Source organism: Silurus aristotelis, assembly GCF_946808225.1.
Source record: "Silurus aristotelis genome assembly, chromosome: 7".
Lineage (NCBI taxonomy): Eukaryota > Metazoa > Chordata > Actinopteri > Siluriformes > Siluridae > Silurus > Silurus aristotelis.
In genome coordinates, this window is record NC_139580.1 from 5406104 (window position 1) to 5427967 (window position 21864).

At 39.6% G+C, this 21864-nt stretch overlaps 1 protein-coding gene across 6 annotated transcripts in view; it reads right to left on the reverse strand.

Annotated features, from left to right (window-relative positions):
• Positions 1–4334: 4334 nt before the first annotated feature.
• tspan17 (tetraspanin 17) overlaps positions 4335–21864 on the reverse strand; it is a 43483-nt gene continuing 25953 nt past the window's right edge. For all 6 annotated transcript variants that reach the window (XM_083547187.1, XM_083547192.1, XM_083547191.1 and 3 more), the window contains exons 7-9: positions 21542–21586; positions 10524–10640; positions 4335–10060 (exon numbers count right to left, since the gene is read on the reverse strand). In XM_083547187.1, the coding sequence (XP_083403313.1) occupies positions 9995–10060; positions 10524–10640; positions 21542–21586 (228 nt within the window). In that variant the 3' untranslated portion in view covers positions 4335–9994. The remainder of the gene's footprint in view (positions 10061–10523; positions 10641–21541; positions 21587–21864) is intronic.

The following is a 21864-nucleotide window of genomic DNA, read 5'->3' on the forward strand; positions in this document are numbered from 1 at the left end:
AACTTCAGATACCATCAGCGTAAAACTTTGAGAGGAATTATTATGCACTTAAAAAAAATATATAAACAAAGACAAAACAAACAGGGGAAAAATGTGCTAGTTTGAAGAGGAGGTCAATTAAAGATAGAGAATGCCTCAGCTTTTCGTACAGCTAGAAAGTTTATTCAACCAACCTGGCATCAGAACAGAAAAGTCTAGATGTAAAGAGAATAAACAACATTCTGTGACACAACATGAATTATGAAAAAAATGCATTTGGTATGTGATTTCAGAACGTCCTATTTTTCATTTGCTCTTATAAGAACTTCCATAATTTTGGAAAGATGTTCCACTAGATTTCCTGGAGATTATTGGGGATTTGGTGGGGATTATCAATGGTGTTAATAAAGTCAGGCACTGTCGTAGGTGAGTTGAGGAGACCTGGAGAGCAGTAGGGTTGAGATCAGAGCATAGTCATGCTACCACATCCAGAGCCGTCCTATAAAACTATGTGCTTCTGGAAAAGTCGGGTGTCCCATTACTTTTGCCCAATAGGGTGTATAGTGTGTGATTTTGAACGCTTCTTCTATGCGACGTTAATGTACTTGTTTTGAGAGAACAAAAGGTTCTTTGGAGGATTTCGAGCCGGCGGCGCCGCACCGATCACACTTGCATGCATGGAGGTGCTGAGGTCTTTCATGTGACCGAGCGCTCACCCCCCTCAGGGTCAGCTGATGCTGATGTGATGCCCCTGACCGAGATCAATGGAGTCTTTAAATACACAGGTGAGTTCCTGTTCATAAATCTCTTACAAGGGCTTCTTTCTTTGTGAGCTGAATCACACTAAAAACAGCAGAACGATTGAAAAAAATAAAAATAAAAAGAGAAGAAGAAAAAAATCTTCTCATCGTGTCCTCTAATATCTTCTGAGGATTTGTTTTTTCAGGAGGAACCGAAGGGTCAGATGATACAAGTCTACAGCTGGGTGAATTTCACTATTTTAGACTAGAGGGCCAGTGAGAGTAAAATGGTGTTGATGTGACTTTAGAGGGAACAAGGTGTGGAGTTTGGGACATGTCCATTAAGGACTAAAGATGTTGAAGGGTTTGTGGTTCGGGACATGTCCATAGAGGACTAAATATGGTGATGGGTTTGTGGTTTGGGACATGTCCATAGAGGACTAAAGATGGTGAGATGTTTTAGATGGTTGGTGATGGGTTTGTGGTTTGGGACATGTCCATAGTGAACTAAAGATGGTGATGAGTTTGTGGTTTGGGACATGTACATAGAGGACTAAAGATGATGAGATGTTTTAGATGGTTGGTGTTGAGTTCGTGGTTTGGGACATGTCCATAGAGGACTAAAGATTGTGAGATGTTTTAGATGGTTGTTGTTGGGTTTGTGGTTTGGGACATGTCCATAGTGGACTAAAGATGGTGAGATGTTGTAAACGGTTGGTGTTGGGTTTGTGGTTTGGGACACGTCCATAGAGGACTAAAGATGTTGAGATGTTTTAGATGGTTGGTGTTGGGTTTGTGGTTTGGGACATGTCCATAGTGGACTAAAGATGGTGAGATGTTGTAAATGGTTGGTGTTGGGTTTGTGGTTTGGGACACGTCCATAGAGGACTAAAGATGTTGAGATGTTTTAGATGGTTGGTGTTGGGTTTGTGGTTTGGGACATGTCCATAGTGGACTAAAGATGGTGGGATGTTTTAGATGGTTGGTGTTGGGTTTGTGGTTTGGGACATGTCCATAGTGAACTAAAGATGGTGATGAGTTTGTGGTTTGGGACATATACATAGATGACTAAAGATGGTGAGATATTTATTTACATAAATATGAATAAAAACAGACAGGAATATAATTCCAGAATAAATAAACTTCAACATTAAAGAACTTAAAATATTTTGCTCTTCATAAAAATATCTCCTGTTAAACACCAGACGTCTCACAGCTTGATCATGCAGCTCTTCAGAAACTCTCCCTCAGTAAATAACCGGCTGATGTGACTCTGATTTCTCCTCTGCTTTCACACCAGCTTCACTTTGTGATTTTGCTGTGGTGAAAAACATCTGCTGAAATGTCAGATTCTTCTTCAACTCTTCTACTTTCTGTATCTTCTGCTCTGCATTCAGGTTTTTCAGCTTCTCCTGATGTTTTGTCTCGTAGTTCCGTCTTAGATTCAATTCCTTAATTACAGCCACATTCGCTCCACAAATAAGACACACGTGTTTACCGCAGTGTCAGTAAACATCTACTCAGAATCCCATCGGTTTTAAAAGGCTCTGTTTTCAGAATCAACTTTTCTCTTCACCACTGTGAGGCGCTGTTTCACAATAACTGTACAATAGTGTTAAAAACATCAACAGAAGCTCGACTTGATTGACGTTGGAATGTCCTCAGGTAGTCTAGCGTTCAGTAAGACCGCTGAAGCGCTGCATTATGGGATCTGTAGTTTGTGTTTATCAGCGCTTCATATCACCGGGACATTAATAACAATAATAATAGATCTTTATAAAATCATCTCGTGGGCGGATATAATTGTACGTCGGGCCGGATTTGTGCCTTGAGTTTGACACACAGGTTTTAGATGGTTGGTGAAGTGTCCTGTAGATTGAACAGTGTTTGTGGTTTGGGACATGTCCCTACTGGAGTGTGAGACAAGAAGTTTAAATGGCATCATCACATCACATATCTCCACTTTATAAAGACTGGACACGGAGATCGTTCCGGATAATCTTCTGCTGCTTACTGAAATGTCACATCACAGCAGAAGGTGCGGCAGTCGTAAAGCAGCTGAAGGTCAGAGGACAAAGGTCATCAGCTGCAGGGGAATTTGAGTCGTATTTTAAATCTCATGGGGGAAATGAGCCACTCGTGAAATCCCACAATGCACTGCAATAATAATGTACCCAGAAATGTACTCTGAAACGTTAAAAAATACTGTTTCTTTATTACTTTATTATTAAGAAGAGATTCTTTCCTATTTTTCTATCATTCTCTTATTCATATCTTTCCCCCTTCTTATACTTTTATCCTTTAGCTTTCTTCCTCCTGGTTAGTGTCTCTTTGCATTATTGTCTTTTGTTGTTGTACTTTTCAGTAAATGTATAATATATACTGTGTGTGTCCTTTACAGTGAGCAGAGTGTGTGATTTGGGAAAGGGTGAGAAGGATGAAGAGGATGAAAGCGTATGTTAGTAAGTAGGGAGTGTTTTCCGATCCGGAGTCAGGGATCAGATCTGATAAGAGTCTCTTTCGGATGACTGTAATCACACTCCTGCCTATAACACAGCAAATATAACCTGACATCACACCTTTCCACCACCACCTCCCTAACTACCTCCCAAACTACCACCTCACCTCCCAAACTACCACCTCACCTCCCAAACTACCTTCTCACCTCCCTAAGGTTAAGTAGGTGAGGAGGTAGTTAGGGAGGTGAGGAGGTAGGTAGGTGAGGAGGTAGTTAGGGAGGTGAGGAGGTAGGTAGGTGAGGAGGTAGTTAGGTAGGTGGGAAGGTAGTTGGGAAAGTAGGTAAGGAGGTAGATAGGGAAGGAGGTGAGGAGGTAGTTAGGGAGGCAGGTAGGTGGGGCGGTAGTTAGGGAGGTGAGGAGGTAGTTAAGTAGGTGGAAAGGTAGGTAGTTTAGGAGGTAGTTAGGAAGGTGAGGAGGTAGTTTACTTAACTACCTCCTCACCTACCTAACTACCTGCTCACCTACCTACCTACTTAACTACCTCCTCACCTACCTAACTACCTGCCCACCTCCCTTACTCCCTCCCCACCTACCTCCTTACCTCCCTCCCCCACTTCACCACCTACCTACCTGAGCACCTCCATTCTTTCCTCCCTTCCTTACCACTTTCCTTCCTTCCCACCTCCAACCTCATCTACCCAACCTACCTCCTTATTTCCCTTCCCACTTTCCTACCCCCCAACCTCACCACCACTCTACCTACAATTCTTACCTCTCTACCTCTTTACCTCCCTCCCCACCTACCATTATTTGATTTAGGTGATTTGCTGTTCAATTGGAACACTTGAGCAAATCTGTCACCATCTAGTGGACACAATAATTTTGATCTTCCAAAAAAAATCCCTTGTACATCCCACCATTTCAACTCCAAAACCCATGACGTGTGGCAGCATGAAAGGACATACAAGGTCATAAATCCTTTTATTGAATATGAAAAAGAGCATATTTTATATAACATACAGTGTAACAGACCATGTCCCACAATCAAGTCGATAAACGGACGTTTAAAAGAGAATTACGCATAAATACCTCTCAAACCAGAGGCATAGGATAGGCGCGTTTCGATTATTATTTGTTCTTCTTGAATAATGATGGGGAGAGAGAGAAAAGAGAGAGAGAGAGAGAGAGAGAGAGAGAGAGAGAGAGAGAGAGAGAGAGAGAGAGAGAGAGAGAGAGAGACATATCGCATCTGAGCAATCACAGAATCTAGGTATAGGGTGCTACTACAAAGCTGGAAAAAAGAAAAGAAAACAGAACAGAAAACGCTTGAACAGAATAATCCCGTATCCACTGCATTTGATAATAACTGGAAATGGGGATTATATGTGGAATGGAATGTTGAAAAAGAAGCCCATAATCTCGCTCGGTCCACAAACTGTTCCATAGCGTGAATATGTTATAAAACGGCTATTACGCGTGCTGTGGGTTCACGTGAATCCAGAATGAAAACCGCTTCAGTTTGTAACACTGTGCAATGTGGAAGAGATCGGGTGAGATGGGGTGGATGGGGTTTTGGGGGTATCTGGTTAAATAATATAAAATTCTACCCTGATTTTAAAGATCAGTCCAGTTCGGATGAACTGAAAATACTGTGATAGGACCGGAGCGTTCTCGGTTTCTAAGTGAGGATCAGACAGTGACATCAGCTGGGAATATCATGGGAAAATAAATATCCGGATCTGTGAGGTTCTCAAAATGGAATCTCTAAACCACACAATATAATAATCATAATCATAATAATAAATATTATTCATTCATTTATATTTAATCAGAAAGTTTCAGAAACTGTAATAAATGGCAAAAATAACATTGAACACTAAGATAAAAAGCTTATGGTTATGTATGAATTTATTTGCATTAATTCATATTTTGAATAATAATTTTTTTAAATTTATTTAAATGTTGTAATATATATTTAAAATATATATATATATATATATTTATTTTTTTTTACAATTTTGAGAAGCCCTCCTTTAAATGGCCCAAAAACTGTGTCATATAGTTAGTCGTCAGCGAGGGAGTGGTTATTTACAGCTTCGTTTTTAACAAGTGGGATGAAAAAACCTGACGATCCGTCGAGAATCCGATCCTACACGGGCATCGCTTTTAATTTAACAAATAAATATAACAATCTGTGAGAAACCCAAAAAAAAAAAAGATTATTTAACTGTAGATAGACGCATTAGAGCCCTAGATCTCATGACGCTACATTAGCACTTTAGCCACTTTGGTTCTCTTTCTCCATATATGGCATTACGAATAAACAATTCAGGCAGTTAAAGTGGGTATCTGTGTGGAAGTGCTTTAAAAAGATTAGTGTGTGCACAAGAAGAAGTGTTATCAAGGCTCACTAGCTGAATTGCTTTCTTGGCAAATGTTAGCTAGCTAGTAGCTACCTATTAGACTGGGAAGATGAACAATTGCTTTGTTTTTTCGGGTGAACAGAAGGTGACTGGTTTAACTTCAAGACTTCATTCACTAATCAGAGGTTCATGCAATGGGAAAATACTGCTATCGGCGTGTAACCTCTAAAATCCGAGGCAACGAATTTGATTGCTGTCTCGATTCCTGGATTCTGATTGGTCAGACGGAGTAAGAGACCCAAACCTGCTGGCTTTATTAGTGCGCCCTCGGTAACTGATAACCATTAGGTCTCTGGTCTCTATGCGCTAAATCGTTGTCATTATCAACCCACGCAATTATAATGATTTCTGAACGTATATTTTTTTAAAAAAGTGAACGTATTAGAAAGGAATGTCGATCATGTGATTTCAAGCGGCACGATAACGCTCGGACCGTTCACACATTTTTTGTTTGTTTTTGCGCCTGTGATGTCACAGGTTTCCAGGAATAATACGACTGCAAAACGAGGAAGAGGAAGAGCAAAAGGAAGGGGAGGCCACCCTGCTGCAAACAAAAGAAGATTAAACATGAGTCTCCACCTCTATGATAGATAGAAATAAAACTAATCATGGGGGACGTCCTACGAGAGTAGTTTTAAAATGAAAATACAAATTATAAGCACATGCGGGACAATTGACTTGCCAACAACATGCATCCCTGTTAATAAAACTCCTCCCTGCCGTGTCTTAAATAAGTATATAAACGTATACATACACGTGTATGTATATATATATATATATATATATATATATATATATATATATATATATAGTCAACCCCTGATCATTTGCGGTTCGGAACTCCGGGCCCGGAAAAATTCACGAGTTCTAATTTGGAACCTAACTAACGGCAACTTTCAGCAAATTCACGTGAATCAGCAGCGGGACCAAACGTTCAGGAACGTTAGGAATAACATTTTTAAACTACTTTTTCACTAACAAACTTCCTAAAATTTTTAAAACACATTATTGTTTTAAAGTGACACAATATCTAGATAAATTCACTAAAGTACCATAGGGGCTGCATCCAAAATTCGCGGATTTTCAGAACTCGTGGTGGGTTCCCGCGGGACCACTGTATACATACACACACAGATGGTTCCCCGAGTTACGATGGTTTGACTTACATTGTTTTTGTATTTTACGATGGCAATAGTAAACGACAAAACTGTAAAAAAAATATTTTACGTTTTCCACGGCAGGCAAACGTAGCAGCGTATGCTCCGCCCACCACTCACGAACCGGCGCTCGTCCACACACTCGCCGCCACATATATACACTATATCGTTAATACATCACAGTACTGTAAAATGCTCCGTTTTGCTAAATTGTGTACTGTAATGTGATTAATAATAGGGCTGTCAATCGTTGAAAATATTGAATCGCGATTAATCGCACGATCGTCGTGAGTTAACTCGCGATTAATCGTGACTGTTTTGAATGCACCGTGAATTAATAATTTTCAAGTATTTAATGGAGAAATATTTACGCAAATGTATGATTATTGTTAGTGAAACCGAACTCAACACAGAGCATGAACACAAATCATCCTTGTAAATGTTTTCAAGTAATTATGGTGTTTTTAATGACGTAAATCATCAGGACACCGTACAAACTTTTGCTGTTTCCACACGGATGGTTTTAAGTGCCGTATGTGGGCATCATGGGGGTTTATTTTGATCTGGGGAATAGGGTATAAGTCTCAGATTCGTTATCACAGCTGACGGCGGTAACGCACTACTTAAGAATGCGAACTGTTAATAAACGAAGAATCGGGGCGAATTTTGTTGCTTGATTTAAAAACGTGTTTTTTTTTGTATCCGTAAAAAAAGAAAGGACCACGTGAATAAATGTGTTGTGTTAAAGCTTTTGCGTTTTTTTTTTTTTTTAAGTATTTATTTATATTTTCTATAAAAAGGCTCAAACATTGCGCGTTAAGAAAATGAGTGCCGTTCAAATTAATTTGCATTAACGCGTAATTTTTGACAGCCGTAGTTAAATTATTAACAAATTACACTATATTACCTCAAACCGATCACCATGGGCTGTCCAAATTTTTGCGTTAATAACAGCACTCATTTTATTAACGTGCGATTAATGCAGCGTGCAATTAAACCCTTCAACGCAACACATTTATTGTTGTTTAATAAACATGAATGAGTTCTTTGAAAACCAAGACTACTGTCTTTGAAACATGTTCTTTATGCTTTAGGGTGGTTTCAGTAATAATCAAGATATTTTTGCATAAAGGATACAGATTTTTCCATGACCATGTTGATTAGAGTATAAAAATCGGAAAATAATTAAATTAAAGTACATTTAAAACAGATAAAAATGTGCCATTAGGTTGCGATTAATCATGAATTAACTTGACAATCATGCGATTAATCGCAATTAAATATTATATATTTAGAGAGAGAGAGAGAGAGAGAGAGAGAGAGAGAGAGAGAGTGTATACATGGTCCCTAGAAACCAAAATGGCACGAAAATATCCCAAATGCACTTAAAAGTCGCAACTAGTTTATTTCCTGTATAATATTTTTTTCTGCACCGAAGAGCTGCGAGTTTATAGTAAAAAATTTAAACCATCTCACAGTTTAGATTCATCTCACAGCCCCCGTTTCTGTTCCGTGGGTTATCGAGGGAGTTGTTAGTGTTATACGAGTGCATGATGATTTAGACACTGAGGTGTCGTTTACACAATGTTAAACCTTTCGTTATTCCTGATATACATTCCTGAAAGAACGATACCTTAAGACGCCAGGTTACGCGTAGAGACTTATGTTACATTGAATGAAAAGTACGTTAAATTATGAATGTGAAATCAATAATTTCCACTTTGTTTAGGAGAAAAAAAAAGAAAAAAGCACCACCATTTAAAAGATTACAGAGTCCCATTTTTGTTTGTCAAATTCAGTCGGAGGTGAAGCAACTGAGACTGTGCCCCCAACTGATTAACAATCAAGTAAAAGTAATGGCACTGCTTAAACCTCTAAAAGAAAAGTGTTAGTGTGTGTCTGTAGTAGTTGAGGTGCTGCAGTGGCTGAGCTGCATTACTGTTAGAGGTCGACCGATTTATCGGTACATGCCTGTAGTTTTTCCGGGTTGCGTTACACAGTACGAGAGCGGCCTCTAGAGGCGAATCACCGACGCCACATGCTGTTGTCTTTTTTGATGTAAATGTTATTTATTCGGAGTGTTACTTTTGTGTTTTAGTTTCAATGCATGTCTTTTATTTTCCTAAATATTTATTTATATAAAAATGAATGAAATATGAAAATTTCTGCACTATTTTACAGTGTTTTTTTTTTTTAAATCCAGTATCCATCGCTCGATTAATCGGTTACCGGCGAGTATCAGTAGACCTCTACTTAGTGTTTTCAGATTTCAGCATCCGGTCGTAATTGTTTGTCGTTTTTGGTCTCTCTCTCTATTTTATGAACTTGTACAGAGTTTTATGGGTTAACCGGCTCGACCGTGAACAACAAGTCAGACAAAGATAATCTCAAAAAAAGACTCCAGGGATTTGGTTTACAAACGAAGGCTCTCAGGTGTAAGGATGCGAGGATGAGCGTGTGCAAGCAGGACAGGCAGCAGGAAGAAGAAAATACGTGCTGAAGGTGGAGGTTGTAGTGGTTGGCTCTGGAATTGAAATTCAGTGGAATGTCCCCTCTTGGTTTTAAAAAAGAAAAAAAAAAAAAAAAAAAAAGAAAAAATATTATTCGGTTAGTATAGCGGTCTATAGTCCTCTACGGGTTAAAGCAGCATTGTTCATATAGTAACAGTATCTGATTTAATGTTAGCATATCACTATTATATTTTAGCTGAAAAAAAAAATTACATACCAAAAAAAATATATAATAATTTTTTAAAGAGACTCGGAAGCCGGATATTAACTTGTCGAGCAAAATCGGAATAAAAAAAAAAATACAGTCCTCCTTTGACTGTAGTGGTTGAAAGTCATCCGGCTGGAAAATCGTCCGGCTAGACTTTGGGACGTTCTACATCCAAAGCGAGACCGTCGTAAGGCTTTGTCTTCACCAGTCCGAGTTTTAGTCTGCAAGTGCATAGTGGAACATTATCCACAGGTTGGAGAAAAAAAAAAGTAAAGAGGTTCCGTCTCTTCCTTCCTTAATTCTTGCATTCTCGTAGGAAAAGTAGGAAAAAGAGAACGGTCCCAGCGGTTTGTTCGGAATATCAGTTTGTGCGTGTAAAGCTCCATGAGAACGCGAAGACGTGAATCTCCGCTCAGCTGTGTTTTCAAAAATAATAATAGAATTTTTACTTTTTTTTTTTAAACACACACACACACACACGGACAGAGGTCACTCGGCTGAATCTGCTCTTTGTAGTGTCACCAGTTGGCTTTGACCGCTTTGATGTCGCTCACCAGGTTCTGGGCGAGGCAGATGCCGAAGATCTGCGAACACACATGCCACAAGTCGAAAGGATTAGGATGGTGGTATGTGTGTGTGTGTGTGTGTGTAATACAACGGTGTGTCCAGCAGAGGGCAGGGCAGTTTCACTAATCAGCATCATAATCCTCCTCCTCCTCCTCCTCCTCCTCCTCCTCATCATCATCATCATCATCACGATGTGCAACAAAATGGTTTCCTGCGTCAAAGTCTGCATCACACGATCAGGGTCAAAAGTAGTAGGAAAAGGAGAAGAAAGAAGAGAAGAAAAAAGAGTAGAAAGGGGAGCAGAAGAAAGGGTTAAAAGGGAGAGGAGGAGAGGAGGAGAAAAAGGAAAAGCAGGAAAAAGGAGAAGAAAGAGTGGTTGGAAAAGCAAAAAAAGGAGAATGAGGAGGAGAAGGAGGAGAAAGCAGAACAGAGGAAGAGAAGGAAAAGCAGAAAGAAAGAAAGAGGCAGATGGATTCTCACCTGTAGAAGTGCGATTCCCACAAAGATTCCAGCGACGACAATCAAATTGTCCTGCAGCCACTTTTCGAACTGCCCCACACACCCCTTAGTGTAGATGAAGTCCTGTCGATTCAGTTCCTGTGGAAAATAAATAAATTAATATAGTTAAACAAATAATTTAATAAATAAAATTTAAGTAAAACAAGTGTGTGTGTGCGTGTGTGTGTGTGTGTGTGTGTGTGTGTGTGTGCGTGTCCGTCCCTGTACAAGGACTGTAATAGATCCGTTTTGACCTTGTGGGGACATTTAGCAGGAAACCTGCCACATTTATTCAACAAGCCAAGTGTGTGTGTGAAGTCCATTTCTGCCCTTGTGAACGTACTTGTACTGCTCGACCTCATGTAGAGTCGTGAGGTGAAGATGTCCCTTTGAACAATGTGTGTGTGTGTGTGTGTGTTTCGTTTTTACACGAGCAGCAGGGTGGCTAAGGACACAGTTTCTCCAACACGCTGAGCTGACAGAAGCACACGGAGACGACGAACATATTACAGGATTATGGGTTTAAAACACAGTCGGCAGCACACACACATACACACACACACACACACACACACACACACACACACACACACACACACACACACACACACACACACACACACACACACACACACACACACACACACACACACACACACACACACACACACACACACACACACACACGTCCAACTTTGAGCTGAGCTGGCACACTGCAGTACGCTTACAAGGACAGAAAGAGAGCTCACGGATCAATCACGTCTGTGTTCACGTGAACAAATAAACGAAACACTGTGAACGATATGGGCAAAAGTATTGGGACACTTAATTTTCCCAGCCATGTGGATGCTGTAGCATTAAATTTCCCAAGCACACTCCAGAACATCTTCGAAGAAGAGTGGAGATTATTATGACAGCAAATTATGACGGAATGTGGCATGGGATGTTCGAAAAGCACATCTCGTGCTCGGCTGTCCACAAACTTTTGGTCAAAGTGTATCTGAACCTACTGTATTGTGTAGGTTTAAGAGGATTTATTCTGTAAACTCATGCAGACGTGGGCAGTGGAAGTTTAATGGTTAAAGCAACCACTGAAAGTGGTGAGTTAAAATCCCAGCCGCAGCAAAAGCTGACACTCGTGGGCCCCTGATTAAGGCCCTTAAGCACATAGCTGCATAGTTGTATGAATAAAATGCAGGACACTTAATGCGCTCTTTAACAGGCAAGAGTTCGTCTCCTTGACACTTGACAAAAAAATTGATGCTTTGAAAGGCAACGAGACAAAAGGATGTTCAGGAAGGCCAATGAGATGACAGGAAAGTGATTTCCCCCAGGTCTCTTAACCAGTTTAGGGCTCTGTCAAAAAAAACAAAACAAAACAAAAAAAAGAATCCCTGTCTCTTATTTCCTCTCCCACGCTGCACCGCTGGGGCCTTGGGATCCGGTGCCGAGAACAGAAAAAAAACGGCTTCTGTAAAATCGAACAAAAAGCTTTAAAGGGATTTTTTTCCCTTCTCCTTACTATAGAGAGTGCCTCAGAGTAGCTACAGAATTACTTACTCTGAACTGAAAAATTACTTCGGGTGTGTGTGTGTGTGTGTGTGTGTGTGTGTGAGAGACACACCCTTGCGGAAAGAAAAGGGTGTCCTTAAAAAACAGAAACACTAGACGAACAGGATACAAAAGATATTCAAAAGGTACTGCAGTGTTTCCAGTCTTCTGACATTTTTCCATGGACTGTAAACTTGATCGCTGTTAGTAATGGAAGAAAAAAAAAAAAAAAAAAAAAAAAAAAACTTTCAAACAGGCCTTCCTCTGGAAATAGAGATTTAGGGTTACAAATGTTTATATATTAAAAAAAAGAAAAAAAGAAAAGAAAAAAGGGACACTCGTTTGCTCGTTTTATGTGTGCGATTCAGCTCTTAGAGATGACCTTCTCAATAGTTTTTCCTCCCAAATAGAAACTAGAGCTTTAATATCTACTAAACCCGACTCCGCTCTTCTAAAACGCAGTACAGACCAGATTTCATTTTCACAGCATCAGGAAAATTCTGTACAGTTTTATTTGTATAGTACATTCAACAATGCACATTGCTTTCCAATTTCAATGTATAAGTTAGTGGAGGGGTAATGATGAAGGTGCAAATGATCGTCCTACATTAAAAATTATATATATATATATATATATACATACAGTATATACACTATCGAACATCTCTGCAGAAACGTAACTGTGGCTGTCCTGTCCACCAACACTCCACATCTAACCTGACCTAATTTGTGAGGATGTGCAATGAAGAATCTCTTCTTCTTCTTTGGGCTTCTCCCATTAGGGGTCGCCACAGCGGATCATCCGTCTCCATACCCCCCACTGTCCTCTACATCTGCCTCTTTCAAACCAACTGCCTGCATCTCTTCCTTCACCACATCTATAATCCTTCCTCTTTTCCTCCTTCCTGGTGGCTCCATCCTCAGCATTCTCCTACTGATATACCCCATGTCCCTCCTCTGCACATGTCCAAACCATCTCCGTCGGGCTTCTCTCACTCTGTCCCCAAAACCGTTTACATGCATGGTCTCTCTAATAAACTTGTTTCTAATCCTGTCCATCGTCATCACTCCCAACGAAAACCTCAACATCTTCAGCTCTGCTACCTCCAGCTCCACCTCCTGTCTTTTACTCAATGCCACTGTCTCTAATCCATACAACATCTCAGGTCTCACCACAGTCCTATAAACTTACCTTTCACTCTCACAGATACTCTTCTATCACAAATCACTCCTGTCACTCTTCTCCACCCACTCCACCCTGCCTGCACTCTTTTCTTCACTTCTCTAACACACTCTCCATCACTTTGCACTGTTGACCCCAGGTACCTGAACTCCTCCACCTTCTCCACCTCTTCTCCTTGTAACCGCACCACTTCACTGCCCTCCCGCTCATTCACACACATGTACTGTCTTACTCCAACAGACTTTCATTCCCCTTCTCTCTCCGGCGCATATGTCCACCTCTCCAGGATCTTCTCCACCTGCTCACTACTCTCACCATAAATCACAATATCATCCGCAAACATCATCGTCCATGAAGACTCCTGTCAGACCTCGTCCGTCAACCACAAACACACAATGCCACTCCTTCTGACCTTCTCTATACTTCTCCATCAACATTCTCAAATCAAATAAGGCATCTGTGGTGCTCTTCCTCAGCATGAAATCATACTGTTGCTCACAGATGTTCACCTCTTCTCTCAGCCTGGCTTCCACTACTCTTTCCCCTAACTTCATGGTGTGACTAACAGAAAACTCGCTCTGGTCACCGTGTACAGACCCCCAGGACCCTACGCTGATTTTCATGAGTTTGCTTGTTTTCTCTCAGACCTCTTGATCAGTTTTGATAAAGTGCTGCTTGTAGGAGATTTTAATATTCATGTAGATGATGCAAACGATGCCCTAGGATTATCATTTGTCGATTTACTAAACTCTTTTGGAGTTAAACAAAACGTCACCAGACCAACCCACCGTTTTAACCACACACTAGACTTAATAATATCCCACGGAGCAGACGTCACTGATATAGATATTTTACCCCAGAGTGATGACATCACAGACCATTATCTCCTACTGTACACACTACCGGTAGAGCAGATTAACCGTGTTTCACCACGGTATCGACTTGGTAGGACTATTATTCCAACCACTAAGGACAGATTCATAAATAACCTGCCTGATTTATCTCAGTTTCATATTAAACCCATAACTGCTGATCATCTTGATGAGATGGCAAACAACATAGACCTTATCCTCACTAGCACTTTAGACACTGTTGCCCCCATCCGGTTAAAAAAGGTTCGAGAACAAGCACCTGCACCTTGGTATAATAGTCATACGCATGCCCTAAAGAGAACAACACGTAATCTGGAGAGAAAATGGAGGAAAACTAAATTGGAGGTATTTAGAATTGCGTATAAAGACAGTATGCTTAGCTACAGACAGGCGCTAAAAGCTGCTAGAGCTAAACACCTGAGCAAACTCATAGAAAATAACAAAAACAACCCCAGGTTCCTTTTCAGTACAGTCGCTAAATTAACAACAAATCAGGGATCTGAAAAATGTGTTCCATCACAGTTTAGTAGTGAAGACTTTATGAATTTCTTCACTGAAAAAATAGATAACATTAGAAAAACAATTGTGGCAGTTCAACCTCTGACAGCATCTCCCGACACAATCGTACTTACAACCCCACAACTACACTGTTTTACATGTATAGGACAGGAAGAGCTGTATGATGCTATTATGAAAGCTAAATCAACAACATGTCAGTTAGATCCAATTCCCACTAAACTACTGAAGGAAGTGTTATATACAGCTGGTGAGCCTCTTTTAAATATTATTAACTCCTCACTATCGTTAGGTCATGTCCCTAAATCCCTCAAGTTAGCAGTTATTAAGCCCCTCATTAAAAAACCTAATCTGGATCCAAACACGCTATCGAATTACAGACCAATTTCAAATCTCCCATTTATGTCTAAGATTTTAGAAAAGATTGTCGCTGCCCAGCTATGTAACCACTTGCAGGAGAACAATATCTTTGAAGAGTTTCAGTCAGGTTTTAGGGCCCATCATAGCACAAAAACTGCTCTAGTTAAAATCACTAACGACCTGTTTTTAGCTTCAGACCAAGGCTACATCTCCCTATTAGTTTTACTAGATCTTAGTGCTGCGTTCGACACTATAGATCATGATCTTCTCCTCGATCGCTTACAGAATTACATCGGTATTCAGGGACAGGCATTAAGCTGGTTTAAATCCTACCTGTCCAATCGTTACCATTTCGTAGATTTAAATGGAGAGCTATCCAGGATAATGCTAGTAAATTATGGCGTGCCACAAGGGTCAGTTCTGGGACCCCTGCTTTTTACAATATACATGCTTCCATTAGGAAATATTATTAGAAGGCATGGAATTAGCTTCCATTGTTATGCTGATGATACCCAGCTATAAATTTTTCATCCAAACCAGGCGATACAGCTCAATTAGCTCGCATAACTGAGTGTGTTGAAGAAATAAGAGATTGGATGACCCATAACTTTCTGCTATTAAATTCTGATAAAACGGAGATTTTGCTCATCGGCCCAAAAAATAGTACACAGAAGCTCCAGCATCTCAGCCTGCATTTAGACGGTTGTTCTGTAAATACTAGTTCAACGGTAAAAGACCTGGGAGTTATTTTAAACAGCAACTTATCTTTTAAAAATCACATCAATCAAGTTACAAAAACAGCCTTCTTTCACCTTAGAAATATTTCTAAGCTAAGAAATATGTTATCTATATCTAATGCAGAGAAGCTCGTCCATGCGTTTATGACCTCTAGAATAGACTACTGTAATGCATTACTAGGTGGATGTCCTGCATCATTAATAAACAAGCTTCAGTTAGTTCAGAATGCAGCAGCAAGAGTTCTTACTAGGTCAAGAAAATACGATCATATAACCCCAATCTTATCGTCCCTACATTGGCTTCCTATTAAGTTTCGAATAGACTACAAACTACTGCTACTCACTTATAAAGCACTAAATGGTTTGGCTCCCATGTATCTATCCAGTCTCTTAACACGCTACAATCCGTCACGCTCCCTGAGATCTCAAAACTCTGGGCTTCTAGTAGTTCCTAGAATAGCAAAGTCCACTAAAGGCGGTAGAGTATTTTCACATTTAGCTCCTAAACTCTGGAATAGTCTTCCTGACAGTGTTCGGGGTTCAGATACTCTCTCCCAGTTTAAGTGCAGATTAAAAACATATCTTTTTAGCAAAGCCTACACATAACACACATCACACACATCACATCACAACCTTGTGCTCCAGAACATCTGATCACATGCACATTATCAACTTGTGCTGTTAATATCATGAACAGCAGCTACGCTAATTCCTCTCCACTGCTTCTCTTTCTCTCCCCATCCCGAGGCATCCTGAGGTTTGGCCAGCTCCAGTCACGTCCCACCTCGTGAAGATTATGGACCTATGGATGATCATGGAGAAGTAGATGCCGAGTGTTTAAAGGCCCTGGCATGGAGAAGCTGATGCTGGATCTATGATGATCACAAATTGTTCTGTATTGTTGAAAGATTTATGACCAAACTTTTGATGTCACCCATATGAGGATGGGTTCCCCTTTGAGTCTGGTTCCTCTCAAGGTTTCTTCCTCATATCATCTAAGGGAGTTTTTCCTTGCCACTGTCGCCACGGCTGCTCATCAGGGACAAACGCACACCATTCACCTTCACTGTTGTTTTCTGTAAAGCTGCTTTGAGACAATGTCTGTTGTGAAAAGCGCTATACAAATAAACTTGACTTGACTAATCAACTTAATTCCCTGTAGTTACTTTCCACTCTTCATCCTCCTAATCTCTGCTCTCACTTCCTCCTTACTAATCCTATCCACTTCCTGCTTCACCATCTCCACATCATCCAACCTTCTCTCTTTCTGATTTTCCTCATTCATGATCTATCTATCTATCTATCTATCTATCTATCTATCTATCTATCTATCTATCTATCTATCTATCTATCTATACACACACACACACACACACACACACACACACACACACACACACACACACACACACACACACACACATATATATATATATATATATATATATATATATACACACACAGTGTTGTGCTCGTTACTAAAAAATAGTAACTAGTTACAGTTACTCGTTACTTCATTCAAAAAGTAACTCTGTTACTTTGTTGATTACTTTCACCAAAAAGTAATGCGTTACTGTTAAAAGTAACTTTTTAGTTACTTTTTTAAAGAACCTTCTTCAATGTTCTCATTAATGCCCTTTTATGCGTTATGATCTATACAAACCCAAAACTGACTTAAACACAAAGTCATTTTTAAACACTATTTTATTAAAGTCAGACCAACACAAACTGAATATGTCACAAGGATTTCTGAAATAAACAACAAAACAAGCTGAATAATATATTCACAGTCAAAAACTAAAGTGGCTTCTGCTGTTGTGTTGAGCTCAAACATGTTCCTTTCACAGCTTTAGTATGAAAACTATCAACAATGTAGAACAGAACACCGGGTTAGCTTCTAGCTTCTAGCTGTTAGCTTCTCAGTTTCTGGAGGAGCTTCAACAGATTGAAGTTGCTGTTTATCACAGTAGATACGAGCTTCGAACCAGAAAGACACAGCTTACATATGACTTTTTGTCTTTATACTCAGCTAAAGTGAAATATTGTGCATATTTCCACTCTGAGAAACTCGTCTTGCTCTCGCCTCGACTCGTCATTACTGCCGCACAGACCTGAATAAACGGAGACACGCCCACAGTGCGTTTTCTTCCTGTTTACAGTGGTCATCCACCAATCCTACAATGCGACGCTGCTGTAAGCAGGTTAGACTGTAGTCTACACTTCAGCCACAATTCATTCATTTAAAAAAGTAGCGGGTAACGCACCATACGGTAACGGAGTTACTTAATTTTTTAAAGTAACGCGTTACAGTATTAGTTACTGTCAAAAGTAACGCATTACTGCCCAGCAAAATATGTTTAATGGTCATTGAGTTCTGACAGGATGGACATTTGGGGGAATTTTCTCCTGATAATAAAATCAATGTTAGTTTTGAGTGTCCTCTTTGGCAAGTTGATACCGATGATTACGTTAATAATAATTTACGATGATTAAAATGAAAAATGTTTTTCCAAAGTATCAAGATTTATTTAGTCATTTGTTGTTTAAGAACCGATCCTGCTTTGAATGTGGGTCTCAAGATCTTTGAAAGGTATAAAGCATGGATCTTTAAAGGTCCAGAACTGCAGGGGGTCCAGTAATTAATGATAATAATAATAATAATAATAATAATAATAATAATAATAATAATAATAAACATGGCTAAAAACATGGCTAAAAACATCAAAGAAAAATATTTCATTAAAAAAATTTGAATTATTACATTAAAGTTCTATTAAAGTTAAAGCTGATGTTCATGCAAATGCATAATTGTCCACATGACAGTAAAAGGAAAATGTATGAAACTGCAAAAATATTAAAATAAAAGACAACTGTGAACAACTTAAAGGCAAACAAATTATTACAATTCTTTCATTCCATTGATGATGATTGGATGATTGTCTGGTGGTAATTTTTCTATACATTGCAATGATTCAAGACATGATTTTGAATCAGCTGTTATTAAATAAATCCCGTTGTGGAGAAATCTCAATGCCAGCAATACAGCATTTGCCTCTGCAGTTGAAATCTCACTTTGGCCATAGATGTAAATACCCTGACACAGTGCTGAATGTTTTCCCAATAACTGCATGTTCCAACATGTTCTATTTGTTTTTTTGCAACACAGAGATCAACCTCTCAAATTGGAGACTTCCTCCGTTCAATACATAGTGATTTAAAAAAAAAAAGTAAAAAATATTTTTTAAAAAGGGAAGAAAAAAAGAAAACATTTAGCAGTAACATTGCGGCATTGTGTGTTTATGTATTGTGTGTGTGTGTGTGTGTGTGTGTGTGTGTGTGTGTGTGTGTGTGTATGTATATATATATATATATATATATATATATATATATATATATATATATATATATATATATATATATATATATATATATATATATTTATCTTTGTCAGAAGTGTATTTAGTTTTTCTAATTGAGTCTCATAACAACAAAGCAACTGCTTCAACCTTTAATGTTTAGTACTTACTGTAACATCAAGCCTGTATTTTTCCCCGTTAAACCGGAGTCCAGTGTATCCATGGTAACGGAGTTGGCGGGATGCCGTGACTGTCTCGGTGCCCGCACTAAGGGAGAGCCTGGCGTATCGCGATTACAGAGCGCTGCTCTACTCTAGCCTAAAACAGGACGCTAATTATCACCTTGACGATCGCAAACTGTTATTACTGGGCTCGGCTCCGTGAGCTAACGCTTTAATTACTGCGCTTACTTCCGTGAGGGTTGAGTCTGCGCTGTTCGGCACGTCTCTACAATGACTTCTCTTAAACTGCATGTGCTATTACACTACATACATCATACAGGCACAGGAGCGAGGCGTGTTGAAAAGCGGTCACGTGCACGCATGGCGAGTTTAGTGAATGCATAGGGAGCACCAGGTTTAGTGTGACCACCATTTGGCTTTGAGTTTTTACTTGTGCACACTTTGTAACACAAATTTTGTAGGATCAGAGTCAGGTGTATGATTAAGCAATGATACCAGGAAGGTGCTAATGATCATCAGTTTCATATGGTGGTTGATAAGTAAAACAAACGGCTGTGTGGGAGGCGGGTGACAATACTAAGGATACACAAGGTGAGGTATTGCAAGAGGTTGTTTTATGTCACAAATGACTGAGCAAGATAGACCTAAAAAAATAGTCTCTGGATTACTGATCAGAGGGTCGGGGGTTTAAGCCTCATCATCGCCAAGATGTCACTCTTGGGCCCTTGAGCAAGACCCTTAACCCCATGTGCTTTAGGGATGCTGTATCATGGCTGACCCTGCGCTCTGACCCTGCGCTCTGACCCTGCGCTCTGACCCCAGCTTTCTTTATATACATTAAATAGACTAAACCATAAAGAAAAAAAAATCAATGGTATATGCAATGCAAAGAAAATAATTTCACTGTGCTGTTATGTACATGGGACAAATAAAGGCCCTTCTTTCTTTCTAGATCAAAAATATTTCACAGTAAAACACAAGGTAGTTCCACTGCATCAGCAATGTCTCTCTCAGACAAAGATTTCAAAGCAGACTCGGGTTTCAAGCTATTTTGAAGAAGAACAAAGAAACGGGCCTTAGAGATCTGTGGTCGGCCAAGGAAACGTAATGCAGAGCAATGTTTTTTGTTCAATGTCTTTCAGTGCTGGTTGCTTAGTTTAAGGAAGAAAAAAAGCTCCATCTTTCTTTCTAGCTAGAAACTGTTTAAGGTAGTATTTCAGTGGTTAAGGCTCTGGATCAGGATGCCACTCTTGGGCCTTTAAGCAAGGCGCTTAATGCTTCAGGTACTTCAAGTGTGATTGACCCTGTGCTCTGACCCCCAGTTTCCTAAACTAGAAATCGCTGGGATATGTGAAGAAAAGAGTTTCACTGTGCTGTAATGTGTACATGAGAAATAAAAGCTCTTTCTAGATAAATAAATATTCTCTTTCTTTCTCTTTTCTTTCTCAGGCAGGACTGAACACAGCAACAAGACAAAAGGTAGTTCTGCTGCACCAGCAAAGTCAACACTTTCTTTCATTCTTTCAGCTCAAAAATAAATTTCTAGAAAGAAAGAAAAAGTTCCAGCTTTCGAGATCTTTTTAATTCTAAATCTTCATTTCTTTTTCTTCTTTTTTCAAAAAGTATCCTTTAATTCTTTCTGGAACAAAATTTGTCCTTTCTAGATCGGAAATGATCATTTCTTTCTTTTAGTTTTCTTTCTTCGTGCTTCATTCTTGACCAACAATGGATCTTCTTTTCTAGATCAAATCTTTCTTTGTTGGCTTGTTTTTTTCCCCCCCTCTGACTCTTCCATGGATGGGTACAGAGCTCTATAGCAGGCCACTCAACTTCCACTCCAACCCAGGTAAAGCAGATCTTCAGGGAGCTGGATGTGTGCACAGGCGCATTGTCATGCTGGAACAGGTTTGGATCTCCTAGATCAAGGTAAAATGTAATGCTATTGCATCTAAAGCCGTCCTGTACAACTGTGCATCTTCAACCTTGTGGCATCAGTTTGGGGAAGAACCACATATGGCTGGAAAAGAGGGTTCATTTATCTTAAAGATAAAAAAAACCCCCATTTTTATATGATTTCCCATCAGGACCTGGCCTCTAGAGCAGCACAGTGTACGATACGCTATACACTATTCCCCTCATGAAGAAGTCTTATGGTGTAAATGTACATGTTTAAAAACTCCTAGAAGACATGATGATGATATGGTGGTGGTGGTGGTGGTGGTGATGATTGTGATGGTACTTACTGCTTCAAGCCGCACATCATATCCGCACTGAGTGTTCAGAACTCCCTGAAAAGAGCAGAGAATCACACCATCACTCCCGATACACACATAATCACGTGTCTGCTAACAAAATGACATCACAGCTGGACTATTGACCTTCTCCAGCCTTCTCATGGTCTCATAATCAGCATCTTCTATCCACCCCAGTTTCAGATGGAACTTCTTATTCTATTTATTATGAGGTCACTGAATGTATTGCTGTATAATGTACATTAAAAAAGTTTTCTTTCTCAATCACTTTTTCTTTTATTCTATATCAATTTTCTTTCTTTCATTTTTTCCAG